The sequence below is a fragment of the Myodes glareolus genome, chromosome 14, assembly GCF_982192425.1.
Source record: "Myodes glareolus chromosome 14, mMyoGla1.1, whole genome shotgun sequence".
Lineage (NCBI taxonomy): Eukaryota > Metazoa > Chordata > Mammalia > Rodentia > Cricetidae > Myodes > Myodes glareolus.
In genome coordinates, this window is record NC_142039.1 from 63,522,994 (window position 1) to 63,547,031 (window position 24,038).

Here is a 24,038-nt window from a genome sequence, read left to right on the forward strand (position 1 = left end):
TTCCAAGTCTGAGAAACAGAAATGTGTGTTGAGGAACAGCCCATCACATACTCAAGGCAGAGACTAGAAAAAGACTCAGAGTGAGGAAAATTCTTCAATTTTTTAAAGATGTTGGACACCACAAGAAGGTGCATAAGCCATGACTTTTTATGATGTAAACTTGGAATTCACTAAGAAAAGGTTTTTAACATAGATTGGGCAGAGGCACTAAGGAGGAGAGAGGGGCAGGGGTGGGCACGTTACACACTCAGGCTCCTCAAGGGAGAGCACTTGTCCTTTTAGACAACCAGCTCCTTGAGGCCATGACTATCTGCAGTCCTGTTGGTCCCTGACTCCAGCAGCTGACAGAGACCCACCCAGTAGTGAACAGTTTCTTGTCTGCCACGTCCCTCAGAAAGAGAGCTAGTGGCTGGAGACAAACCCAACCTCCAACCTTCAGAAAGTCAGTGCAGGTTCTTTACAAGTGAGATGGGGACTGGGGAGGGAAGAAGTGTGCCCTGAATTCTGTGGACAGAGGCCAGAAAGGTGGGGGAGGCGGCAGGAGCAGGCACAGCCCTGGGGAGCAGTCACAATGAATACTCATGTTGTGTCACTCACCCCGCCCTCCTTAAAGCCTCCTCACTACAGACCCACGCAGGTCACATGACTTCAGCCTTCCCAATCAGATGAGCTCTCCCGGCTTGGCTGGCTTGATTGGTTAGGTTCTGCGCATGTGATCAATTTGGTCGTGAATCAGGACTCAGAGTTGGAAGTTGGGCTTAGATAGCTGAGACAGTTGGCATCCATCTTGTATTTAAAGCAGAGCTTTCAGTACAAGGACGCCAGTGGCGAAGACAGTGTGCAGAGTCACACATTTGGGAAAGGCTCTTCCTGTTCTCCTCATCCAACACCCAGGTACAGTCTTGCCTGTTGGCCTTTTGTAATGAGCATGGAAACAACAGATCCCTCTGAATAGATAAAAAAAGGAATCTGTAATGTAGGTAAAGTAGGAACGCTGTAGTATAAGGATAAGTCTAATATAGAAAATATAGGATAAGTATAATTTAGAAAATGGAAAATAAGTAAGAAAACTGTGTGGCAAATTATTAAGGAGGAATATTAAGGGAACATTTTGCCCACTTGGAGGCTGTCACATCCATCTGGCCCTGCCAGAGGGGAAAGCTGCAGCCAGTAACCTTGGTAATGACAGTAATCTTGCCCCGTGAGAAGGACCCCACCCTTCTGTGTTAGGTCGGTACTGATAGCCTAGGACTTCTGGCTATTAGAGGGATCGGACGGGAGGCCGTTTCCCATGGGCATAAAAAGAGAGGGCAGAAGCAAGGCAGTCATCTCACTTTCGTGATGGCCCTGGCATGTTGCTGAGCCTCGTGGTGGGAACCTCCAAACGCCTGTCTTCTGAGAGCACAGCCATGTCTCCTGAAAGTAGAGCTTGCTTCCTGAGAGCAGAGCCTCGTAACAGCACCATGGCAGAGCAGATGGAACGCTTTGCCTCTTGGGAGCAGACCCCAGAGCAGACCATCGCCAGACCATACAGATTACGTGGTCAAGAGTTGAGCTTCCTGCGGTCGGGCATCCAGTCTGAAGAAACCCAAAAGTCCCTTTCAGGACTGAAGAAATCTTTTTTTTAAAAACATCAATTTATTCATTCATTTATTATGTATACAATATTCTGTCTACATGTATGCCTGCAGGCCAGAAGAGGGCAACAGACCTTATTACAGATGGTTATGAGCCACCATGTGGTGGCTGGGAATTGAACTCAGGACCTTTGGAAGAGCAGGCAATGCTCTTAACCGCTGAGCCATCACTCTAGCCCAGGACTGAAGAAATCTTACAGAGGATATCAAGTCATAAAATGCCATTTAAAGATTAGGAAATGTTATTTGATAAGTTTTGTTAAGGTTAAGAAAGGTTTTATAATTGGTAAAGATTAGGAAATGTTAATTGGTGAGTTGTATTAAGGTTAAGAAATGCTTTATAGATAATTGGTATGTCAAATGGAGGTTAGGAATTGGTTTTATGCATTAGGATTAGTAGGATTAATAATAGTGATATGGAATTATTTATGTGTTGTCTATTGCATGAGTGCTAAGAGTGTGAACCCCCTTAATGCATTGGCTATAGAAGCTACTAGTAAAGAATCATTATAAAGACAATTCTCTTGCTTGTTCTGGTTACTCATCGCTCTCTGGGGAGAACCTTGAGCTGAGAAAAGTCACAGTGACTAAAGTAACTAAACCCAACAGCTCATGACACATTTGCCATTACACTGTTGGCATGTATCCTTCACTCTGATTGTTTCATGGTTTGTCAAAGCCTCATTGGGTTGGGTTTTATGTTACTGGCTACTGCTCCCACAGGCTACCTAGCCCACTGCCTTCTTCCATATACCTCCCCCGCCCCCCCCCCCCGCTCTCTCTCCACCCCATCTCCTTTTTTTCTCCCCGCCTCTCATTATGACACTGGCTAGTCACATGATACACAATCACCTCCAGCTCCTGAAAATTGTCTACATTTTATTCTTCTTTATGGTGAGCATGTGAATTTTCTGTGGATTCTGTTTATACGCAGTATCCCTTATCAGTCTGAGTGTGTGGAACCATCCCTGAATTGATGAGTCCCGGATGAACTCACTTCATTGTGACCTGTATCTCCTGTCTCATGTGTTGCTGAAATTGGTGTGAAATACTGAGTATTCACACTTAAGATTTTCAAGCCAAGCCTCATGGAGGAAATAGACTTAATAGTTTTTCCTATTTATGGCATCTTTATTAGGTTTTGGTATCAGGGTGGTCTGGTTTTGTAGAAGCAGTCTGGAAGCATTCTGTCTCTTTCAATGGACTCGTCCAGGGATCATTTCTTCAATTTGTCTTATAGGCTCTCTCCACATTTCATTGTGGCACTGGACATTTCTTTTGTTTAGGGATTTTTTTCATTACCTTTTCAACTTTGTTATTGATCTACTAATATGTTTTACAAATTGTTGCTTCAATTTTGATAGACCATGTGTGCCTAGAAATGTGCCCACTTATTCCAGATTTTCCAGTTCACTAAAGTATGTTTTCAAAACATTTCCTAGCAGTCCTGGATTTCCCTTCAGAAAAGAGCAGACCTCCCAGGGAGATCACCTGATGTCATAACAATAGAGATGACAATAAGACATAAAAATGCAATAAAACTAGGAAACATAAACCCTCATAACAAGCCTGGATGAGGCAATCCAGTAGCAGGAAAAGGGTCCCAAGAGCAGGGAAAAGACTCAGAGACACCTCCGCTCCCACTGTTAGGAGTCCCATAAAAACCCCAAGCTAAACAAACACAGCACATTTATAGAAGATCTAGAATAGCCCTATGCAGGCTCTGTGCTTGCTGCTTCAGTTTCTGTGAGCTCCTACGAGTCCTGCTTAGTTGATTCTGTGGGCTGTGTTTTCCTGGTATCCTCAACCCTTCTGGCTCCTACAATCCTTCTTCCCCCTCTTCCTCAGAGTTCACTGAGCTCCACCTAATGTTTGGCTGTGGGTCTCTGCCCTGCTCCCATCAACTGTGGGAGGAAGTCTCTCTGTGATGACTGGGCTAAACACCAGTCTATGAGTATAGCAGAATATCATTAGGAATCATTTCATTCACTTTTCTTTAGCCAGTCGTGTTTGGTTCTATCCTAAGTCTCTGGGAGATCCAGCTTTCTGGGATCCAGGCAGTGTCAGGGTCTGAGCTTCTTCTCTTGGTGTGGGTCTTAAGTTAGACCAGCCACTGGTTGACCACTCCCACAAGCTCTGAGTCACCATTACCCCAGCACATCTTACAGGCAGGATAGGTTGTAGACTGAAGGATTTGTGGCTGGATTGATGTTCCAGTCCCACTACTGGGAGCCTTACCAGGATACACAGATGGACAATTCAGGCTCTGTATTCTTCATTACTGGGAGTCCTCTCTAGGGTCACCCTCATAGGTTCCAGGTAGTGTCTCTGGACTAGTTTTCCACATTTCCCACCAAATGGCCTCAATTCCAATCATCTCTCTAAGTACTCTCTCCTCCCAACTTTATTCTTCCTGTTCTCATCCTCACCTGCCCCAGGTCCACCCACAGAAGCCTTTTTATTTCCCATTCCTAGAGAGATCCATGTACCCCTTCACTAAAGCCCCCTCTTGTTACTTAGCCTCTCTGGGTCTGTGGATTATAGCGTGGTTATCTTTTACTTAACAGCAAATACCCACTTACAGGTGAATATATATTATGTTTGAGTTTTTAAATCTGGGTTGCCTTGCTCAGGATGATTTTTTTCTAGTTCCATCCCTTTGCCTGCATATTTTATCATGCCATTTTTAACAGCTGAGTAATCCTTCATTGTATAAGTGTACCACATTTTCTTTATTCATTCTTTGGTTGAGGGATGTCTAGGTAGTTTCAGTTTCTGACTATTATGCACAAAGCTGCAATGAACATAGTTGAGCAAGAGTGACCTTGTGGAAGGATTCTGAACAGCTGCTGTATGGATTTCCATAGTGACAATGAAGTTTGCACTCCCAGAAGCAATGGAGGAGTGTTCCCCTGAGCAAGGGCATCTTAACAGTTGTTACATCACTGAAGGAAATGAATCCTTTCCAACCAATGGTACCTTCCAGTAGTTCCTCAGAAGGCCATGGGGTCTCATAGACCCCTCCCCTACCAATGATAAAGAGTTGAGGAGCCCAGGCTTGTGTGGATGACTGCATGAAGTGAGTTCACGAGTGTGAAAGCCATGCCATGTCCAGAGACATCTCTTTGCCTCTCTTTGACTGTATTCCCGGAGTCTTGGAGGGGGTGATAGGACTGTGTCAGTTAGGGCTAAGCACCCCACCATCTATCTCTTAATCTTGTCACTTTGGCTGCAGCAGTAGGAAGCTTCACTGATGGTTGGCTGCAGCATCAATCTATGAATCTATGAATATCAACATGTGTATTTAGAAGGTCACCTGACAACATGAAGTCAACAACAGCAGCAGGTTCCCCCTGGGCCCATCACCTTCCCTACTAAGAGTTCTTGACCGGTTTTCAGAATCAGACTTGAGTTCCCTCCAATCACAATGTGGTTGTTAACCCCATACCAGTTAAGCCACAGTTTCACTAGAGAGCATGTCTTGCTTGGGAAGTCATTATTGTAGCTCCTAGGTTCACAGCTGGGTCAGACTGTTGGTGACTCTTCTCCCCCAGCAGTCTGCAGAGCATCCTTTGGCACTGTGGAGAGTCGCCCATGGGGAGAAAACATGCAGCTCATCTTCAACTTGATTTCTGTACTTTCTGCAACCAAGAGAGTGGTGTCCAGTAATAGGATCTCACCACCAAGGTGGTGAACAACTAAGAACAGTGGTTATGGTCTGTATTGTTTTGAGGGTCTTTGGGGTTTCCTTGGCTGACAGTATCTGACACTGGGACATTTACTTAACCTATGGCTATTAGAAGAAAATGTATTCATTCATTGAGGACACTATCATACAAATTTCCTTTTTAGATTGTAGTTTTTTAATAAGCTTATATGATCATGTTTTCACATGCGTTTTTCATATATCCTTAGTTTTCGCTACTGCTCCTATGTCTAGCAGTCCCTTCTTCCCCCTTCATGTCTCATATGTTCTGCTATCCCCTTCCCCTTAAGGCCTCTTTCATGCCTCCATCCATCTAATGGTCCCTTTCTATCTTTCTGGCCGTCACTAGCATTCAATGTTAAACAAGTAACTTTAAAAATGTATCACTGAAATTGGCCTGTAGGAGACTTCTCATGGCATCTGTCTCTCCCAGTGTGATATTTTATGGAGCCATCCATTCACTTGTAAATTTCATCCATCCACTGGACACTTAGGCTTGTTCTATCTCCCCCCTGCTATAAGCAGATCAGCAGTGAACATGAAAGTACAGGTAAATCTATGTAGGAACGGAGTTCTTTGGGGAGATGCCCCAAAATGGGATACTTGAATTGTATAGCAGTTCTATACGGAGCTTTTGAGGACTCTACAAATTGATTTCTATGGTGGCCACACCCATTCGTATTCCCACACACTCGTTCATACTCCCACACATGCGTACATACTCCCACCTATGCGTACATACTCTCACACACTCATTCACACTCCCATATACTCGTTCATACTCCCACACACCTGTTTGTACTCCCACATACCAGTTCCTACTCCCACACACCCACTCATACTACCACACATTCGTTCATGCTCCCATACACTCGTTCATACTCCCATACAACAGTTCATACTCCCACATGCATGTTCATACTCCCACACACCCATTCACACTTCCATACATTTGTTCATGCTCCCATACACCCGTTCAAACTCCCACACACCCGTTCACACTCACATACACCCATTCACACTCCCACACACCTGTTCATAGTCCCACACCCTCGTTCGAACTCCCACACACCCGTCAGTACTCCCACACACCTGCTTGTACTCCCACGCTCCCATTCGTACTCCCACTCACAGTGAATAAAGGTTCCTCTTCCCTAAATCCTTGCCGGCTCCTGGCATTTCTACTGATTTGCTTTCCTGATAATACTCATTCTGATTGTAGTGCAATGAAATTTCAAAGCTCCTTTAAATTTGCATTTCCATGGTGGCTAAGGATGATAAACACTTAAAATGTTTATTAACCACTTGTTTTGAGCACTTGCTGCTAAGTTCCTTAGACTGTTTTGATCAGATTGTTTATATCTCTGATTGTTTTATGAGGGAACTTACTGATATGAACTTCCCCCTTAAAAAATGTCCTATTTGAACACTTAGTCTCCAGTTTGTGGCACTGTTTGAAGTTATTGAACATTTAGGAGTTCAGCCTTGCTTGAGTCCGTCCCTTGGGGTGAGCTTTGAGCATTTATAGCCTCCCCTGCTTTGCTCTTCTGTGTGGCTAACATATGACCTCTTAGCTTTTTGCTTCTTCCATCATCGACCACACTTTGCCTGCCATTATGGATGCTCCTCTGGAAGCCAAAATCAACTCTGCTGTATGTAGTTTAGGGCCATAGTAATTAATATAACAACAAAAATGTAACAGAACTGCTTTTGATTTTTTTATGTCTAGTGTTGTGAGTTGGTACTGAGAGAGACAATGGATGGAAGCAGGGCAGAGGAGGCGATGGTGCAGCAGGATCCTCAGGACAGATGCTCTGAAGAGGATGTCATCATGGATCATTACAAGATCCTCAAGACCCTCGGCACAGGAAACTTTGCTCAGGTGAAACTGGCCGTCCACCTCCTCACAGAGGTACCAGTTGCTCTGAAGATGCTGGAAAAGGGTAAAACAGATTCTACAATAATTGGAAATGAGGTAGAGATTATGAAATTCCTCCAACACCCTAATATAATCAAATTGTTCCATGTCATGGAAACCACTGAACACATCTACTTGGCTTTGGAATATGCCTCTGGGGGTGATCTGGCTAGTCGTATCTTAGAAGAGGGCTATATGCCGGAAGTGGAGGTCCGGCACATATTTACACAACTGGTGTGTGCCGTTAAATACTGCCACGAGAACGATATTGCACATAGGGACATCAAACCAGAAAACATTCTGATGGATGCAAATAAAAACGTTAAGCTCTGTGATTTTGGCTTAGCCGTCAATGTGAGTACTGAGCCAGAGTCAAGAGTGTTCTGTGGCACCCTTCCCTATTGTGCCCCAGAGCTCTTCAGCAGCCAAGGCTATGATCCCAGGGCACTGGACATCTGGAGCATGGGAGTGGTTCTATATATCATGGTGACAAAGCACTACCCTTTCAAAGGAAATACTTATGAACAGATGCAGATAGAAATGCAGGACCCACATTGCTACATTCCACCGAAGCTCCCAGGACACATTTCCAGCCTCATTTTAAAGTTATTCAAAACTGATCCTAGACAGCGGCCCAAGATACACCATGTTTTAGAATATCCGTGGCTCAAGGGCAGTGAAGAAGTTTCAAAACCCACCCTGTCCCTAGAAACACTCCCCGACAAGCCCAACATCAGTATTATGGCAGCCATGTGGGGCATGGGCTATACCCCCAAGGACATTAGGGACTCTTTAGGTGACAACAAATTTGATAGCATCATGGCAACTTATTTACTTTTAAAACACCAGTCACCCTGTGTTGACAACACCAACCATAATGGCAAGCTCATGCAGCCCAATATTGGCATGGCACCCGCAGATCCTCCCACCTGCTTCCTGAAGAGTATAGGGAGTGAGCCCAACAGTTCCACCTCTACCTTGCCACCAAAATATCCACCTCATGTTGATGAAAAACAGAAAGACAGAAAAAATCACAGCGTGCCTGCCATCCACTGCTGCCAGCACAAAAGCCAACCTAACTCCACAGGTGTGCAGTGTTCTTCTTTGCAGCATGGCCATGAGCAGCTCCTGAGCAGCAGGGCTTCCAAGGGCCTGTCCTGTGGTCCTGTGGAGCATGTCCATGAATACCACCTGTGCAGCAGCCTGCAGAAGAGGGACATTGTTCCCAAGAGCATGTCCTGTGGTCCTGTGGAGCATGTCCATGAATACCACCTGTGCAGCAGCCTGCAGAAGAGGAACATTGTTCCCAAGAGCATGTCCTGTGGTCCTGTGGAGCATGTCCATGAATACCACCTGTGCAGCAACCAGCAGAAGAGGGACATTTTTCACAAGAGCATGTCCTGTGGTCCTGTGGAGCATGTCCATGAATACCACCTGTGCAGGAGCCTGCAAAAGAGGGACATTGTTCCCAAGAGCATGTCCTGTGGTCCTGTGGAGCATGTCCATGAATACCACCTGTGCAGCAGCCTGCAGAAGAGGGACATTGTTCCCAAGAGCATGTCCTGTGGTCCGCTGCTGCATGGTCATGAATACCACCTGTGCAGCAGCCTGCAGAAGAGGGACATTGTTCCCAAGAGCATGTCAGGTGGTCCTGTGGAGCACAACCAAGACGAACACCTTCTGAGCATCACCTTACAGGAGAGAAGCAGGGCTTTCAAGAGCTTGTCCTGTGGTCCCATGCAGCCCAACCATGATGAGCAGCTCCTGAGAAGGAGCCTGCAGAAAAGAAGCAGGGCTTCCAAGAGTGTGTTCTGTGGCCCTGTGCAGCATGACCTTGAGCAGCACCTGGATATTCTTTCTGAAAACCTCATCACCCAGGTGGAGGCCCAGAATGAAAATCCCCCTAAGAGCGGCTCATTCCTCCAGCATACACCATCTTCGAGGAGCTCCGAAGAGGGACTTGAGAATGTGACCACCACAGATGCTCATGAGGACAAGAGACAGACCCCCCAGGAAACTTCAGAACCAAACCTCACCAGTGCCCAACCCCAGAGAGTGACCATAGCCTCTCCTCGCCGATGGGGTGGATGGAAGCAGGTGAAGAGGAGACTAGTGAAGGGCTTACGAAGATTATGCTGCTGTTTGCCAGCTGAGAGGAGAAGCTGTACTTTCCAGAGAAGAGTGGCTCCACAGGAAGGAGGGGACAATCGAGTCGCATAAAACAACGTGTAAGGGAAACAGGGGAGTCCCACAAAACCAGGTAAGGGGACCAAAATGCACTTATGTATTTTATTTAATTTATGCATTTCTAACATCCTTTGGTAACTGACACATGGCAATTGCACATGCTTCTGGATATGTACCTTAACATGTGTGCCATATCCTGTGCTGCCAGCAATTGAGGACCCAACCTCACATCACTCTCCTTATGTGGAACCCGAGAAAGTTGACTGTAAACAGAAGTTTCTGTCCTGCCTGGTCCTGCAGCCATTCAGTCCCAAGGAAACACACAGAGGCTTATATTACTAGCTCTTGCAACATAAACTAACTCATTATTCTTATCTATGTTTAGCCATTTGACTTGTTACCTTATCTCAGTGATGCAATTTGGTCTTGCTTCCTCAGTGAGCCTTTCCTTTTCCCAGAATTCTCCTAGTCTCATCGGCCCACCTATACTTCCTGCCTGGCTACTGACCAATCAGCTTTTTATTAAACCAATATGGGTGACAAATCTTGGCAGGGTACAAGAGCATTATCCTACAGCAGTTGAGTAGAGGTAGACAACAGAGGATGGTGACCAGAGGCTGGGGGAAAGGGCAATTGGGGGGCTGTTGGCTAAAGGGAGCAAAGATGAAGGTAGGAGTCGGGTGGGGCCTATGCACAGCAGGACCGGCACAGTCAGCAGTAAATTCTGTGGGTTTCAGCCACAAGACAGTGCCTTTCATGTGTCTTTCTGCTTTTAAGCAATGAGCCTCCATGGATGCCGAACCACAGGGTGAGTGGGGATCTGCCTGGAGTGGACTGGGACAGTTGCAGCAGGAGTCAGGCAGGACATCTCGGTGGCAGTGTGTCTACATGTCCTGCACAGAAGGCTTTGTCCAATACAGGAGGAGGTAAGCAAACTACCACAGGCTTCTCCTCAGGAAATCCCAGCCAGGAGCAATCTGGCCCAGCATTTCACAGTGTCCTGCTTGGAGTGGGATTGACTGCCTGGGTGAGAAGCACCTGCAGTCCTTACTTGGAGCAAGCATCAAAGGTACCTGATGGGACACATCCCCCTGCCCTGCTCACCTGTCTTTTTCTCATGTGTGAGAGGAGATGGCTTAGAACGTTGGAGCAATGATCTTCTCACCAGACAGACGGTTACTACCTCCATACCCCAGCTGAGCCCAGGTAGGTTAGCCTGATTGAGTCCACACCCCAAGCAGTCTTTTGTGACAAATTGTTGAAACTTGTCAGGGTGGATAGCCCTACAAGGACAGTTTTGGGGACCTCCTGACACAGGTCGTGAGCTCTTTGCAGACTTTGGTAAGGCCCTTGTCCCTTCAGGGCCTCAGAGTTCCCCCTTGTATATTGGCTTGACAACGGTGTTACTTGGCAATGGTGTTGCCAAGGTAGAGACACCTTAGTGAGATGCTGGTCTCAACCTGTCACACAATAGAAGCTGCATCTATTGGTGCTGTAGGATTTGGATTCCAGTGTGGCCAGGTTAGTGGATGTCATGTGTGGTTAGGAGGCAGAGGGAATCCTGTGTTAGAACGCCTCTTGGTATTCTTCTCAGTATGGCTGAATCCTGTGGCTCAGTTCAGAGCAAAGCCTGGGTAAACCTGAGCTTGACAGTGTCTCCAGAGTGCTGTATGTCCTTACTCCCCAGACTCCCTGGCAGGTGTTGGTTTTGCTTCCTGTTCCATGGCATGGTTTCCTTCCAGGATAGAGGACCCAGTCTCATGTCATTCTGGGCCAGGGAGTCACAAGGAGGAAGCAGCCCCTTTTGCATGGACTTAAATCAGAGTCAAGCCTGTCTTCTGTCTGTCTGACAGTGCTGGGGAGCTGGAGAAGAATGTGTGTCACTTTGGATGGCTGAAATTGTGCTCTGCTTTGTAGAGGTGAGTGGGCCTGGCCAGGCCTAGGGCATAGCAATTCCAGATGCTGTTGTTAGTAGCTGTAGAACTAACTTGAACCCCGTGTCCACATTTAATGTCAGGCCTAGACAGAAATATTGACCACCATCAGGCTAGGGGTTTTAGCCAGCACTGTCAGCTTGTATGTCTTGCTGTACGAGTTGTGTGCATGTTCTCCTGGGTAGAGAGTGGCTCCTTGCATTTAAGAGTGTCCACCCACACAGTGTTGAATGCAGGGGCCAATTGTATGGGGCTCTCACTGCTGAAGATGTCACTGAGTCCTTTGGGAAAAGATAAGCTGCAGGGGTCTGATCTAACCTCACTACTGGCCTGAGTAGAAAGGGAAGTATGAGGTTGCTGAGGCCAGCCTGCCTCATCCCCAGGAACAACTGTCACTGGCCTGCCCTACAAGGGAGGACAGGGAGAAGGCATAGGTGTGACTTTGAAAGGGTCTTGAGGACAGCTCACCTTCACCCTGGCCTTCTATGCTGCAGTGCTTTAAAAGAAAATAACCACCAAAGGGATTGGCACTATTGGGAGGTGTAGCTTTGTTGGAGGAGGGGTGGCCTTGTTGGAGGAAGAGTGCCACTGTGGGGCGGGCTTTGAGGGCACATATATGCTCAAGCCACACCTAATGTCTCAGATCATTTCGTGTTGCTTTCTGATCATGACACAGTCAGCACCATGTCTGCCTGCACACTGCCATGACCCGCCATGATGATAATGGACTGAACCTCTGAAAGGCAAGACACCATAATTAAAAGCTTTTCCTTTATAAGGGTTGCCATGGTCATGGTGCTCTTCACAGCAGTAGGAACCCTAAGACATGTGCCTAGACCATCATGGAGAAAAGCTTGTGTTGAAGATGGACAGCATCTTTTCACACTTGTATAGCATGACAGTCATCGTGTATCACTGCCATGAGGACCAGCCTCCAGGAGCTCAGGGTTTGGAGGTGAGCCTAACGAGTCAGTGGATCTTTGACTTCTCTGAGGGAGAAAAACTTAACTTGGGGCCTGCAATGAAAGGAAATACACACACACACACACACACACACACACACACATAGATACATCTCCCCCGCATCTCCAACATATCCGGATCTCCCCTAGGGTGCTGATGAATGGCAAGCCTTCAGCAGGTCAGGGAAACTGAAGAGGAGATGCAGAGCAGGTGAACTAGTGGACACACAGACACAGGAGGACTTTTCTGAGGGCCAAAGGTGAGTTCTTCATTTTATTACTCTTTCTGTCACTTGATCTTCTCTATTTTTGTTTTCCTTCTGTCTATCTTGACGTCTTCCTTCTTTCTTTCCTTGTACATCTTTTCTGATGTTTTCCTTTCTTCATTTTTGATGTTTTCCTTCTAACTAACTTTATTTTTTCTCCCTTATAGGTTATATACCCCAGAAAACTGTTTCAAGCAATGTAAAGATTACAATGTGGCTATATTCTCTTTTTCAAGAATGATTAAAATTTAAATTATAAGTTTTTAAAAAAACACCATGTTTTCCATGTCCCTTACATGATTAGATGTTTTATGTACTACAAGTGAAAAACAAGACGTTCCAAGATGGTGCGGGAGAATTATCTGTATTCTGTCAATCATGTATTTTAATAAAACGCTGATTGGCCAGGCAGGAAGTATAGGCGGGAAAACCAGAGAGGAAGTAGAGGTGATGCAATGAGAACAGGAGAATTCTGGGAAGCAGGGAGGTTCCTCCCAGTTCTGCCCAGACCACCGGAGAGGAAAGATGTAAGCTGCCACGCTGAGAAAGGTACTGAGCTGTGTGGCTAACACAGAGTAGAATTATGGGTTACCATAAGATGTAAGAATTAGTTAATAAGAAGACTGACCTAATGGGCCAATCAGCTTTATAATTTATAGAGTTTTCTGTGTGATTGATTTTCCTTGGGGTATGCCGGCTGTGGGGTACTGGGTGGGACAGAAACCCCAACAAGCCGGGCCTCATGTTACACCAAGAACCCATGTACATTCATACCCAAGCAACTCGTTATCGATTAACAGTGTAAGCAATCAAGGTATTTTTCTCAGCCAGTTTTTTGCTGGCAGGCACCACTTTGCAGTTAAAAAGAAAGAACCAATCATTTTATTATTGACCTCAAAAGATTATCTTGTAAAGAATATCTTATAAAGAATCTTAAAGTAATCACAAACCTAAACTTTCATAGATGAAAAACAGTCGTCTCTAAGTTCTCAGGGTGCATACCTACTCATCAACAGATTTTTTTTTTTAATTATCTGAAATCTAAGGGCAGAAGTGGGTACAAGGAATTAACCATCTTGCCAATCCTGGCAAGAAAGGCATGTCACCTAATAATATTTGGGCTGCTTTGTTCTTGTTCGCCAACCTTAATGAGTCCCTGACTCAACCATGAGCCTTTCTAAACTTTAGATTGTTTCCTCAAAACTGTTAACGAAACATCTTAATATAGCCTTACGTCATTTTCATAGCTTTGTTTCAGCTATGATGTACTCTGAAACCTGTGAACACATCTCCCAATATTGAGACTGAAAGAGTTTAAGCTACTGGGACACAAGTCCTTAATCATTAACTTAAGTTACAGCCTATACAACTCCTCAACAGAAGCTCATGTGTTCTAGCTGTGTGATACTTCCTACTTTTATTTTTTATTCTCTGGAGTCTCTGCTTTATCAGAGGCAGGGACAACATTTTATCTACCTGTATTTACCTAGGTTAATTTTTCCACTAAACTAACCTCTTTCATAATCCCTTACTATGTCTATTAAAAAACCCCAATCATCAAATTCTTACTTAAACTAACACTATTATTATATAAGATCATTGCTTCAGTTAAACAGCTTAGGAGGAAATCACCTTCACAGTAATCCACAGGTGAAAATGCCCAGTAGAATTGGATATTCCCAAGACTACATGGCATGGAGGGCAGCGGGGATCTTCCCATGCCCATTCATGCCATGCCAGATACCAGAGAAAGATGAGAGCGGCACACATGCAAAGGCACAGCAGTAGCAAGAGACATGCTGGGGCTGAGGTTGCCGGGGCCTTTGCTATTGGAGATTTACCCAGCAGAGCTTCATCTACCAGAGCTTTCCTTCCTGGTGGGCCCATGCTCTGAGGTCAATGGCTCCCTGCTGCTCCTCTGACGTGGCCTCTTGGCAATTCTGTCCCTGGCCAGACAGTTCATCTGAATGGGTTCATGGTCTTGAGTAGGAGGCAAACCTGACACAGCCTAGCCCTGAGCTTGCTCGTGGGGCCAGAGTGAGTCCGGGTCATTGGATAACTACTGAGTTAGGCCCTTGGGCCAGCCACACCCCAGTAAAATCAGGGCCTGGGCAAGGGGAAGGTAGCAGCTATGTCCTGTTAGCCCCTAGACAGGTGCTCCAGAGAGTCAAGAGCTTGAGCACTAACTCGGTGGTCTTTTCTGAAAGAGGCTTTATCCAAAGACCATAGGGGTAGCTGGGTAGCTCTGTGGGGGTGGGGATGATGTTCTCTCTGCTTAGTAAACCGTGTTGTTGCTTTTAGTCTTCAACATGAGAGGAGATAGTCAGGCGATGAGCAGGTCCACAAACCCAACACCACACTCAGTGCCTGGCTGCACAATACCCACGCTGCTGGAGGGGATGTGTGCAGTCTCCTGAAGCTACTGTACACCAGGATCTTTACATACACCATTCCAAAGTAGCCCTGATGTCCACCTCACAGGGGAGGAAGCTGAGTCTCAGAGATGCTCAGTAATTTGCTCATTGGGACAAAGGATATTTAGTGAGGATACTCTTTAAGTTATGAGCCTGGCCATTTGGTCCCAGCAACAATGTTTGCTTTGGCAACATCCAGGTCCCTTGGAGTTTCCAGACTGCATGCCGGTGCTTTGCTTTCAGAGTTGTTAGCTCAGCAGCTGTGCTGGGTGTGACCATTTACCTTTCCTGGGCTCACCTAAGGTTCAGGGCTTCCTCCTTGTTTCCCGAACCAGATCTGAGGTTTAGCAGAGGCTCTCCTTGGGAAGGAGGAAGTTCTCAGTGGGAAACTTGGTGTGAGAGGACAATTCCCTTGAGCCTTGTTTGCCTTGTCCCAGTCAGGTCGCTCGTGCCTCTGGCTGCTGGGCTGGATCTCCTGAGGAGGGCAGTGACCATGGGCCCCGTCCCCCGTCATCCAGGTGGGCCATCTCTCTCTGGTATCACATAGATACAGTTTCCCACAGACCCTAACACTGCAGCACTAAAGGAGAAATCCAGAGTAGTTGACATACATTGGCATTGAGAACACTGCGGCATGGCTGGAAGAATCTAAAGGGGTAGACACTCAGCACCCTGTTCTTCAGCAGCACAGTTGTTAAGGTAACAGATTTTTTGAACTTCATCTATAGACTCAGAAGAATGACAAACTGATGCCCAACACATCAAATGTAGCTACAAGCAACTAGGCTTAAACCTGGAAGAGTTGGTAGAATTTGGAAGACCCATGAAGACCCCATACTTAGGTCCCCGCACTCACAAAAGCCTCAGTGATGCAGAAAGTCCTCAGGGGAAAGAATGGAGGCCTGACAGATGGAGCCGCCCGCAGAGTCCAGCAACAGACCCCCTAAATCAAGTCAACTAATTTTGTCAGAGGCAACCATGGAAATCAAGGCAGAGAAAATGGTCTGTCCACAAATGACTGCAGAACAAGTATTAGAAAATACAAAATCCATGTGGAAAAATTCCCTGTCACAATGATTAGGGCTGATGTAAGTCTAAAAATTAAAACAAGTCACGGAAGCTGTAAAGTCATAGAAGAAACCCGCACAGCCTTGTGCCCTATGACCAGGCAGCCTGAGACACAGAATCTCACAGGGAAGATGACCTGAGGACACCGGAGCTCTGCTGCCACCAGCCTAGGAAACAGAAGCTGGGGGTTGACTGGAGCAGACCCCCCCCCCAAGGCCACTAGAGGACTTGGACCTGCCACAGCCCAGGACCTCAGATCTTGGAGACAAGAAATTCCTGTTCTAAGCCATCTGGGTTGTTTGTCGTTCTCACTGCACAGGAATTGGTTCAGGCAAATGTACTCTGCCCTTCTTCCTTGTCCATAGGTGCCTCTCCATCCTCCATCCTGCTGTATGAGGGGTTGGGCTAGGAGCAGAACCCTTCCAAAGACTAGGTTGGGCTATTTCCAGCTCTGACGGTCTTGGGCCCTGCCCAGGGCTGCAAAAATGCCTTGGCCTGATGAAAGAATTTAGCTGAGAAGGGAGAAGAGGTGGAACATGGAACTGGGAGTCTCCACCCTGCTGTGTTTAAAGACCAGAAAGGCTAGGGCTAAACACACCATCACTGCTCCACATCCTAAGTATTAACTTCCACTGAACAAACCACCCTGCAGCTGCACATCAACACTGTTAGGCACCAGGCCCTGCTGGATATGCCCGTGCCCCACAGGAACCTGCCTCATGTCCACTGCTACGAATCAGCACCTACTGTCGTCCCCAGCCACCCCTCATACACTCCTAGTTGTACACTCTGGTGCTGGCATGCATGCACTCTGGTGACGTGGCAGGCTCAGTTTGATACTGTCACCCTACATGCCACATACAGAAAACTAGGTATATTGTGGGTCCCCTGACCCCAATCGGCCATTGTACACCAGTGTTCCCAGGATTCAGAGGAGCTGAAGAGCAGGATCTCAGGTAGCAGTGAGTATGGCACATATGAATGACCCAGGAGACTGTTTTGAGGACAGCTAATATATTAGAATAGCAGGGCTAGCCTATATAGCATGGCCACACCCTGCTGCCACCTCACATACAGTGCCAGGTATCAGGCCCTGATGGATATCCCCAACCACCCCAAATACAGCCTTAGTTATCAGGTTCTGCTGGCCACTTCCCCACCTGCGGTTGCCCCATACTTAGCGCTTGACATTATGCCCGGCTGGACACCCCACGGTCTCCATTATCATGTGTATATTCCTAGGTACCAGAGGCTGCCAGCCATGCCTCCCGTAACGAATCCACACATAGTGCTAGGCACATAGTGTCTAAGTATTGACTCTGCTGTATACTCCTTAGACTCTGTTCTAAATGCAATATCAGACATAGGCCCTGTAAGATCCCTCCCACATAGGCTGCTGACACCCATGCTGGAAGCTCTCTCAGCACCTGCACAAAACACAAAAGTTACTATGTATTTGGTTCTGATGGGCATCCTTCCCTGCTGACATCAAACTTACACAGCTTAACACAGGTGCTGGATTCCTTCTACCATCCCACACAAAGTGTTACCCATCAGGCCCTCCTGGAAACACGCTTTGGCCCTCTTAGCATTCAAAACGCACCACTCCTTTCCAGCCTTGATGAACAGTCCTCTGGCGTGGCCTAGTAGCGTATGTGGTATAGCAGAAAGGTAGGGTGTCAAGCAAGGCCGGATACCTACAAATTTTTATGTGGCAGTGACCTGCATTCCAGCAGTGTCTGAAAAATAGCCAAGTATGTTGGCTGAAGTCGGGGTGGGATGGTACAGTGATGCCTACTGTATTATGTGTGATGGAGGAGTGTCCGTGTCCAGCTGGACCAGATACAGAGCACTGTATGTGCACTTGCCATGGAGGCAGAGGTCATATTCAGTTTGACTTGATAACCATATCCTGATAACCCATGTGGGATGGTGGTCCAGGGACAGGATGCTTAGCAGTGTTTGTAGGGTGGCATGTAGGCACCTAGTAGGACCTATTATGCACTACTGTATTTGCGGAAGCCTCTGTGTCCAGAAGATGAGATCTTATAGCCCGATCCACTGGCAGGCAGGCAGAGAGACTAGGGCTGGCACAGGGAGGTGGGTAGAGAGACTGTGGATGAGAGATTTTTAGGCAGGCTCCCCTTCCACCAGAACCCTCCCAGGGGTGCACAAATGACTGTTGATGGTGAGTTAGTGATGTTGGAGAGTGGGAGCGAACCCCGAACAGCAAAAGGAAAACTGGGAGTCTAGGGGGTCTTGTGATGTGGGAGAATTGTCTGTATTCTGTCAATCATATTTTAATAAAACGCTGATTGGCCAGGCAGGAAGTATAGGTGGGAAAACCAGACAGGAAGTAGAGGTGATGCAATGAGAACAGGAGAATTCTGGGAAGCAAGAAAGTTCTTCTGCCACTCCTGTGCAGACCACCGAAGAGGCAACATGTAAGCTGACAGCTGAAAAAGGTACTGAGCCCGTGTGACTAACATAGATCAGAATAATGGGTTAAGATAAGTCATAAGAACTAATAAGTAGCCTGACCAAATGGGCCAATCAGTTTATTACCTTATGGAGTCCTGTGTGTGATTTTCTTTGTTGCTTGCCGGCTGTTGGGGTACCAGGAGGGACAGAAACCCCAACAAGCCGGCCCTCATGTTACAGTCTTGGAAAAGGGAAATCCTCGGGATCAGGGAAGACTGAACTGGTGGTAGAATTGAAGAAGGTAGGGCCTTAAAAGGGGTTCACACAGGTACTGCCATGAAGAGAGTGTAACTAGGGGTTCCTCTCCCACCCACCAGTTCCCCAATAATCACTCTGAGACTTAATATTAATTACAAACTGATTGGCCATAGCATACTTATTACCTGCTAGCTCTTACATTTACATTCATTTACATTCACCCATTTCTATTAATCGGTGTATTGCCACGTACCCGTGGCTTAGCAGTAATGCTATGGCATGTTGTTCCTTGGGGTGTTTGATGGCATCTCCCTGACTCCACCTCCTTTTTCCCTGTAATTCTCCTTGGATTTCCCACCTGGCTCTATTCTGCCTGGCTATTGGCCAAAACAGCTCTGTTAACAAATGGTCATGGTAATAATACATATTCACACCATATAAGGGGCATCCCACATCAAGGGACGTTTCTCTAGAGTGGAGCATAGGTCCCGTTGATCCACCTGAGACTGGTGGAACACCATCACCTGGGACAGGAGGGACTCTCCTGTTGGTAGACATTTTTGTTTTCATCAGCTGTTCAAAGACTGCTGGAATTACCTGGGTACAGACCTTCCAGAAGCTGAGGGTTCACATGGGTAGGAAGGAGTCCCTATAGTGCCAATAGAGTTTGCTGTTTGAACCAGAGGGTGGTGGAGACCAGCCCATGAACAGACCAACTGTCCTTTTTAGATGCCCTTTTAAGCCTGGGTAGGTAGTTCCAACACTGATATCCTAAGAACATAGCTGCTGAGGAGATAGTGAGGATTACGTATGGGGTCCTGTCCACTGAGGCTCCAAAAGCTTGGAAGAGAGATGCTTAAGAGACATCCAATCCCATGGAGAAGGAAGGGTATGTTTGGTGGTGGCTGAGTCCTTGATGTGGTGACCAAGAGAGAGTGTAGCATGTGAATGGATGAGGGACCAGAGAAGGGAAAGTAGCCAGCCAGTGAGGGAGCCTGGGCCACCAGATGGTGGTTGAGGAGGAACAGCCATCCATGCAGGGGCTCAAAGGGGCTAGGCCAATGGAGAGCATGGAATGGCTTGGAGGTTGGCAGGAGGGCCAAGGCAACCTGAGCTCCAGGGAGAGCTGGGAGAGTTGTTTGATGAGGCCTTTGGCTCTCAGTGACTGTGTAGGACACAGAATATGCAGTTTCCAGGAAATGTTCAAAACTTTAGAGATGAGCTCCACCACTTTGGGAGTAAAGGCTGGACCGTTGTCTCTTTGGATGCTTAAACTGAGGATTGATGTGTTTATGGAGTGCCTGAGCACCCACATCCATCATTTCCCTGGAAGTTGGGAATGCCTTGATCCACCCTGTCAAGGTATCGGGAGGGTTAGGAGATAGTAGAGCTTTTTATGAATGGTTATATGGGTGAAGTCAATCTGCTAGCTCTCGTCTGGTTGGTGTCATGGATTGGGTGCAGGGATTGTCATATCTGGAGAGCCCCCTGAAGAAAGTTGACCTTGGTGCATCTCTGGCAGGAAGATTGAATCTGTAAAAATAAATAAATAAATAAATATATGGGTTTGAGGATTGGTGGAATCAAAGAATGGCTCTAAGGAGGGGAACAAAGCCTTGGGACCTCTATGCAGGGTGTGGTGGATGTCAGAAATGATGAGGAGTGCCTGGTCCTGGGAAGGATGAGGCAGTTCATTAGGTGGAGCATCCATCTTTGTCTGTGTGGCCTTTATTTGGGAGTTTGTCTCTTTCCTCTGGTTGGTAACAGAGTTAATAGGAGGAAGTAAAAGAAATGCATGTCTCATGGATTCAATGGAACTGGAGGCCAGTCTCTGGGTCACCTAGTTGGCCCTGGCATTGCTCAAGGCCTGGTGCCTCAGACGGTAGATTATAGGTACCTCTGCTGGGAGCTGGAGGGCCTCCAAGTAGCATCGCCATGTCTGGTACTTCTGCCTGCTCTCTCTGAGCATGCGCCAGAGATAAAACATTCTCTCCTCCTCAGACCACTTTGTTTCACACAGGACTGTTTTTGTTTCTGCCAAGTCTAAAAATATGATTACTAAACGTCTCTAAATTAAGTTTCTCTTTCACAATAAAAATCAAAAAAATTCAACGAACAATGTTTAAAATCTTAGTTTTTAAAAATATGTCTTATATATGATTAAACAGATACAAACTGTCTATTTATATGATTATGGTTTTTTCTTTACATTTGTACTGAGTACTAAATTGATTTAGTAAATTCATTTCTAAAGCTATCATGTATCATGGTATTAAGAAATAAAAATGTTGTAATGACGAAAAGATGGAAACTGTTTAAATATAGATGATTTGTGTATAAAGATTAAGCTTTTGGAAGTTATGAAGGTCTGAGTAAGTAATTTAAGGTGCATAAAGGATAAGACTTAAAGATGCTATGCATGATATTAAATGTCTTGACATTTATCAACAACAACTACAAAAACTGGCTATTATCAAGGTTTATCTAAAGGTATCTGACTAGTAAAATATCAAATCGTAGCTAAAAGCACAGGTGTAACTGGTCTTCTGGATGTTAGGAACCATCCTTGAGGCTATTCTCATATGGTCAGAGGGACTAAAAGGGAAAATACTTCCCCCTCGCCCACTAGATTAATCAGGGCCACGGGTCTCTGATCATCTCTAGAAATGTTCTGTAACTGTGAAAATCACCTGTTCTCTTGTTCAGAGAGGCCATGGAGATCCCTAATGAGTTTAACAGAGTCCAGTCTACAAAGAGGGTCAGCACAGAGGGATGATCACTTCCGTGCTTCCAGGGAAGTCACAGCCAGGGTGGGAAAAGCCTTCCCTTATCCTCACATAGATGGACAACTGGTGAAGATCAGTTCAAGGAGCCAGAGGTTCCTCAAAAATCACAGGAGCCCTTGAGGACTAGATCTTCATTTGGCCTTAATGGTACAAAACTTAAAATTAATTTTGGTTACCTAGATAGTCTTGAGCACCCAGTGGGAAAATATAACCAAAACTAAAATTATGTTTCTTTAACAATTCAAGGGACCACAGCTCTGAGACATTGTACTTGGCCATATAAAATGTTGTGTGGACAACGATTTCCCACTCATGATTCTCTTACACTTACACACACTGGAGCTCAGATACAGGACAAGACCTTGGCTTCCATCAGCAACTACAGTAGCCACCCATAGCTAAAACAAAAGCAAAAACAAACGAACCAACATAAAACAGGTCTATCTTCTTAAAGAAGGCCAACTCTAAAAGCTGTTCTCACCAACTGTAGAGCACCAGCTCTTTCCGGGAGCATCCTCCTCACAGCTGCAGTAGGTCCTTCTGCACCTTCACTCCCCTGCTCCCTGTTAAAGCAGACTGCCTAGTTCTCTACCATCAAACTCACAGGTTTGGAAAATTAACCCGAATGTCTAAGCAGGATCCTGGGAATGTTCCTAGGCGATCCCATGAAAATGTCTTACTAAGATTCTACTTCTCTTGTAATCACTGGTTACATGCAAAGTCCTTACCTTTTTAGTTCCCTGTGTTCAGGCATTCTAGGTCCTTTGCACTTCAATATACATTTTAGGGTTAGTGTGCCAAATTTCCCTCCCCCTAAGAATCTTCTGGGATTCTGAGTGAGGGCTGCACTGAAATCACAGATGCCTCTGGAGGAAGGCTGTCCTCACCCAGCACCCACTGACCACAGCTTCCCTTCCTCTCCTAAACGCTTCACCTCCAAATAGTTCCTCCTTTTGTGAATGAAACTGTAGAATTAGATTAGCTTCCTTTTCATGTTTGTTGGTTTATGGAAATACAATTTTTGTAGAAATATTATTTCCTATGAACTTAAAACTGTTTACTGGTTCTAATATGTTCTGTTTAGTTTGATAGATTCACTGTTGTTTTCTACTTAGAGAATCAGGTCTTCTGGAACTGTCGGTTCTGGGTGCCTTCCAGTCTGATGACTAATTCCTCCTTCCTTTCCTTTCCTCTATCCTCCATTTCCCTGCCCTTTTCATATGGAAACCACATATTTATAGTTTCCTGTGTACATTCTGTGTGTGTGTGTGCTGCGCAACTGTAGGTGCATGTGTGTGTGTGTGTACATATGTGTGTATATGAAGGATTGTCTATATGTGTGTATATGTAGGGCAAACGGTCAACCTTCGGTGTCATTCTTTGGGTGCCAATCATCTTGACTTTATTAAAACACACTCTGTGTGTACATGTGTAGGAGTGTGGGCACTGTTGTGTGCCCATAGAGGTCAGAGGATAACTTGTGAGACTCGGCTCTTTTTTTCTACCACATGGGCACTGGGAATTGAACTCAGATCAGGAGGCTGGGTGCCAAGCACCTTTACCGGCCAAGATAACTTACTGGCCCCACCTTTAAAAAGATTTTTTTTTTTCTGTGTCAGGGTCTCACTGTATAGCACTGGAAAATCTGGACTCTTCATGTAGAACAGGCTGCTCTAAAGCTCATCTCCCTGCCTTTGCCTTCTGAGTCTGGAGATGAAAAGTGTGTGCTATCTGCCTGGCCTTAAGTGCTGTATAGAGTCAATGGCAAACTCCTCAAAACATTTAGGGGATAAATACCAATTCCCCACGTTTTCATTTGGACGGTGTCAGAGACTGACCCCAGCACAGCCTCCTGCCCTCAATTCCCTGCAGTCACTTCAGGGTACAGAGGCTGTGCGCTGTCCTACCTAACCCCTTCTTTAAAGCGGCAGTACCCAAATACCCAAACCAGGCAAAGAACAGAAACAACAAACCCACTTCTGTCACAAACACAACTCCAAAACTCAACAAAGTGTTGGTGCATTTTCCAGGTACGTTTTGGGCAAACCTGCCACGCCCTGACTCTGTAGGTAGAGGCAGGAAGATTAAGAGTTCAAGATTAGCCTGAGCGCCACAGTGAGGTCCAGGTCAGTCTCGACACAACAAGATGGGGACTCTGAAAAGTAGATAAAACTTAAAAAGCAGACACTAAAGCACATCAATTTTGAATATAAAAAAAGCAATCATACACCTGTTGCTGTAGATTTGGCGGGCAGTGTACAGTAGCTAGGCTTCCCAGGCACTCTCCTGCCTTTCCATTCTGGACACATACAAAGCAACGTAAACGCATTTTACCACTAGCTACCAGTATTTTCTTTAATAATTCCCACATTTCTTCCTTTTGTCTACACCACAGGTGTCTGTCTGGGTAGAGCACTGGTTCTCAACCTTCCCTATGCTGCGATCCTTCCATACAGTTTCTCATGTGGTGAACCCCCCTCC

General features: G+C 46.1%; 1 protein-coding gene and 1 non-coding gene across 4 annotated transcripts in view; one reads left to right on the forward strand and one right to left on the reverse strand.

Moving 5' to 3' along the window:
• Positions 1 to 283: 283 nt before the first annotated feature.
• LOC148119895 (uncharacterized) lies at positions 284 to 13,266 on the forward strand. 2 transcript variants are annotated; one of them, XM_087896559.1, is made up of 7 exons: positions 284 to 894; positions 7,073 to 9,521; positions 10,226 to 10,654; positions 11,191 to 11,367; positions 12,162 to 12,337; positions 12,495 to 12,604; positions 12,778 to 13,266. In XM_087896559.1, the coding sequence occupies exon 2, from the start codon at positions 7,100 to 7,102 to the stop codon at positions 9,479 to 9,481; it is 2,382 nt and encodes a 793-aa protein (XP_087752685.1). In that variant the 5' UTR covers positions 284 to 894; positions 7,073 to 7,099; the 3' UTR covers positions 9,482 to 9,521; positions 10,226 to 10,654; positions 11,191 to 11,367; positions 12,162 to 12,337; positions 12,495 to 12,604; positions 12,778 to 13,266. The 2 variants fall into 2 exon arrangements, with proteins under 2 accessions (XP_087752685.1, XP_087752684.1); XM_087896558.1 differs by having other exon boundaries at positions 7,073 to 10,654.
• A 5,482-nt stretch (positions 13,267 to 18,748) lies between these two features.
• The window catches only part of LOC125399573 (uncharacterized), a 51,132-nt gene continuing 45,842 nt past the window's right edge, over positions 18,749 to 24,038 (reverse strand). For both annotated transcript variants that reach the window (XR_015734897.1, XR_015734896.1), the window contains 2 exons: positions 21,889 to 21,955; positions 18,749 to 20,304 (listed from right to left, as the gene is read on the reverse strand). This is a non-coding gene — a transcript (uncharacterized LOC125399573). The remainder of the gene's footprint in view (positions 20,305 to 21,888; positions 21,956 to 24,038) is intronic.

Bases quoted from the DNA above. Each gene is read 5' to 3' on its own strand.
- LOC148119895 (XM_087896558.1), top strand. From the start codon at position 7,100: ATGGATGGAAGCAGGGCAGAGGAGGCGATGGTGCAGCAGGATCCTCAG.